The 3243-nt window shown below is 38.2% G+C and overlaps 1 protein-coding gene across 1 annotated transcript; it reads left to right on the top strand.

Moving 5' to 3' along the window:
- Nucleotides 1-227: 227 nt before the first annotated feature.
- Nucleotides 228-3009, top strand: LOC103811312 (PAX3- and PAX7-binding protein 1-like). The gene is made up of 3 exons (XM_009084277.1): nucleotides 228-523; nucleotides 914-1068; nucleotides 2353-3009. The coding sequence occupies exons 1-3, from the start codon at nucleotides 470-472 to the stop codon at nucleotides 2468-2470; spliced, it is 327 nt and encodes a 108-aa protein (XP_009082525.1). The 5' UTR covers nucleotides 228-469; the 3' UTR covers nucleotides 2471-3009.
- Nucleotides 3010-3243: the final 234 nt, after the last annotated feature.

The following is a 3243-nucleotide window of genomic DNA, read 5'->3' as shown; positions in this document are numbered from 1 at the left end:
AAAGTACAAGAGCATTTGTAATCTGAGTTTAAGTGCAATGATAGTGTAAAAGAACAAGTCTGTGTGTGGAATGTGCAATACAGTTTGAAAAGGTCTGTATGAAGCTGTGACTGTCACAGTTTAATTACAATAAAGGGCTGTGAAGAAGGTTAGCTCTCAACTAAACAGGAAAGTAGAGACCCATGTTGACTGAACAGCTGCTCTCCATGATCATGCAAACAACTCTGCTCTGGAATTTTCTATTTAAATTGCAGCAATGAGGGATACTGTCATTCTGAATGGGTTTGCAAAATATTGAAAATATTTTAAGTGTTTGATCAACTTTCTGGTATCACTGCATTTTGAAATACTAATTTTCCCCGTGTTGTCTTTGCAGTTGTTAGGAAACTTTCTCCAGTGGTATGGAATCCTTTCAAACAAAACTCTCCAGGAGCTGTCCATAGATGGGCTGCTAAATAGATACATTCTTATGGCTTTTCAAAACTCAGAGTACGGAGAGGACAGCATCAAGAAAGCTCAAAGTGTAAGTAAAATCAAGCAATGTCTAAAATCGCTTGTAACTCACAGATTTCAACTGAAGTGAAAATGTAGTTTAAACTTGAGGTTGCCTGTGAAGCTTTGACTTTGATACGTCAAAAGTTGTAATGTCAGCGAAAAGTAGATTTTATATTTTTTAATACACAGACTATAGAAAACCTTTTCTGGCTCGTAGCTGTGGATGGATTGGGTGTACTGTGGGTTTCAGTGTCTTACTGCTTGGATTTGGGATAGTTTTTTGGTAGTTTTCTCACTGTTTGACTCAGCTGGGCCTTCCCACTGCATTCTCACCCAACAGACTTCACAAATCATGTTACACAGCTTTTTAAAGATTTTATTATGTTGTGTTTGACTTTGTTTTCCCTGTTCTGCCTAGGTAATTGCTTGTTTTCCTAAACAATGGTTCACTAATTTAAAAGGAGACAAGACTATTTCTCAGCTAGAAAATTTCTGTAGATATCTTGTTCACCTGGCTGATACAATTTACAGAAACAGCATTGGATGCTCTGATGTAGAGAAGAGAAATGCAAGGTAACTTGTTTTGGGTTAAAGCACTTGCAGTTCTTGTGATGTGTTTTATTTTGCTGGTGCATGCAAATGTGGCTAACTATCTCCATCCTGCTGTGTGTCTTCGGGAACTTCTTTGAAGTCTGACTTCAAAACTGTTACTCTGTGGTAGATGGGGATACTTTTAAGGTGTCTGAAAACAGCAACTTCTGGAAACATTGAAACACTGAGAATGTCTTTGGCATTGCCACTTTGTGTCACTGCTTCCTAGAAAACAGCAACTTCTGGAAACATTGAACCACTGCAAATGTATTTGGCATTGCCACTTTGTGTCACTGATTCCTGAGGGAGTTTATAACAAGGAGGAAGAGGGACTTTTTATATGGGCAGATAGTGTCAGGACTAAGGGGCAATGGTTTTAAACTGAAATAAGAGATATTTAGGTTAGGTATTAGGAAGAAATTGTTCCCTGTGAGAGTGGTGAGGCACTGGCACAGGTTGCCCAGAGCAGCTGTGGCTGCCCCATCCCTGGAGGTGTTCAAGGCCAGGTTGGATGGGGCCTGGAGAAACCTGGACTAGTGCAAGGTGTCCCTGCCCATGGCAGAGGGGTTGGAACCGGATGAGCTTTAAGGTCCCTTACAACCCAAACCATTCTATGATTCTGCTGAATTTTGTAGCTACAGGTTTTGGACTGTTTGACCTTGTGAGTCTGATGCTGATTCCTGCATCATGACTTGTGAATTGCAAACTGTCTTTTGTGTACTGTACAAAAGTTGTGCCTTATTTACACAACCTACTAGATGACCCTGTTTTGCCCTAGATCCAAAAGTCATTTTACTTGAATCCAATAACCAGCTTAGTTAAAAGTTCAGTAACCTGAAATGCTATGGGAACAGCAACAGCACAGGAATAAACAATCTTCTGGTCTTGTTGCAGTTCTGAGGATCAGTGCAACAGTTTGAGTTTTAAGTTTTATCGTTGAACTCTCTATTTTGGTAGCCTGTTTCTAAATTTGAAAGAACTTTCTTCACCAGTTGAAATGATAACTTGGTAAAAGTTTGTGTTGGAAGGGAAACATCCATTTATCCTTATTTTCATAGTGAGTTCTGATTTAATTTCTATCTTTCATCCTCCTGCTTTTTCCCAGCATTTAACAAATCTGTTGCTGTTACCCTCATGATGCAAATCTAGTAAGTCTGCAGCAGAAATGTTAACTGTATGGCTTCATCATGTCATCTTCTGTTGGGATATTAATCCATGTCCATGATTGTTCTATTCCTGTATTGACTTCTCCCTCCTCTTTCTTAGGGAGCACATCAAGCAGATCATAAAACTCCTAGCAAGTATCCGAGCCCTGGATCATGCTGTTACAGTTGCAAACGATCACAACGTAAAAGAGTTAAAGATTTTAATAGAAGTAAAATAGACTTTTCCCACAACTCATTCTGAGCTTTAAAACCATTCCTGATGTGTAATTTATGTACATATGTAAAGTTTCTTAAACTGTAAAGTATTGATCTTTGTTTTAATACAAAGTGCATTCTTATATACAGCATCCTGAAAAAATAAAAACTATTGACTTCATTGAAAACAAAAATGGAATCCCAAGATTGTCATCTTTCTGGAAATCAGATTTTCCTTCAAGTTTTCTCAGAATCTTGTTTACGAAAATACTTTGTGCCCATGATTAGTGGTCATCTACTCCTGTTGATTGTTCCATGGTTAACTGGAATGTGTATAATATATTCTGTGTAATGCAAAGTATGCATATATGCCACCATGTTGCTTTCACACTGGATATAGAGATGCATTGTTGGAATAAGCTTTTCATTTGCTGAAAAAAGTACTTATTTTGACAATAAAATGATCGTATTGTTGGTCAAAAGGGCTGGTAAAACATTAAAATGTGTGAAAACCAGGAGAGACACACTGAAATGGAACCTGACCTGTTAAAAGCAGCTGTGCTGCACTCCAAGGGGAGTAGCTGAAAAGTGATTTGCAGACAGAATATGGAACTCTTAAGACTGTTCTTAGAAAAGAAAATCCAAGTCGATGCTTAAATGGAACTCTTAAGACTGTTCTTAGAAAGGAAAATCCGAGTCGATGCTTATTTTTTAATACAGGAAAGCACTGAGAGCCTGTGTCATCATGCACATGTAGATGTCAGCACTTCCTAAGCTCCAAACACCTTTCATTCTG

The sequence above is a fragment of the Acanthisitta chloris genome, unplaced genomic scaffold (assembly GCF_000695815.1).
Source record: "Acanthisitta chloris isolate BGI_N310 unplaced genomic scaffold, ASM69581v1 scaffold4491, whole genome shotgun sequence".
In the NCBI taxonomy this organism is placed as follows: domain Eukaryota; kingdom Metazoa; phylum Chordata; class Aves; order Passeriformes; family Acanthisittidae; genus Acanthisitta; species Acanthisitta chloris.
The sequence above is the reverse complement of the archived record's forward strand: the minus strand, read 5'-3'. Positions and strand labels throughout refer to the sequence as shown.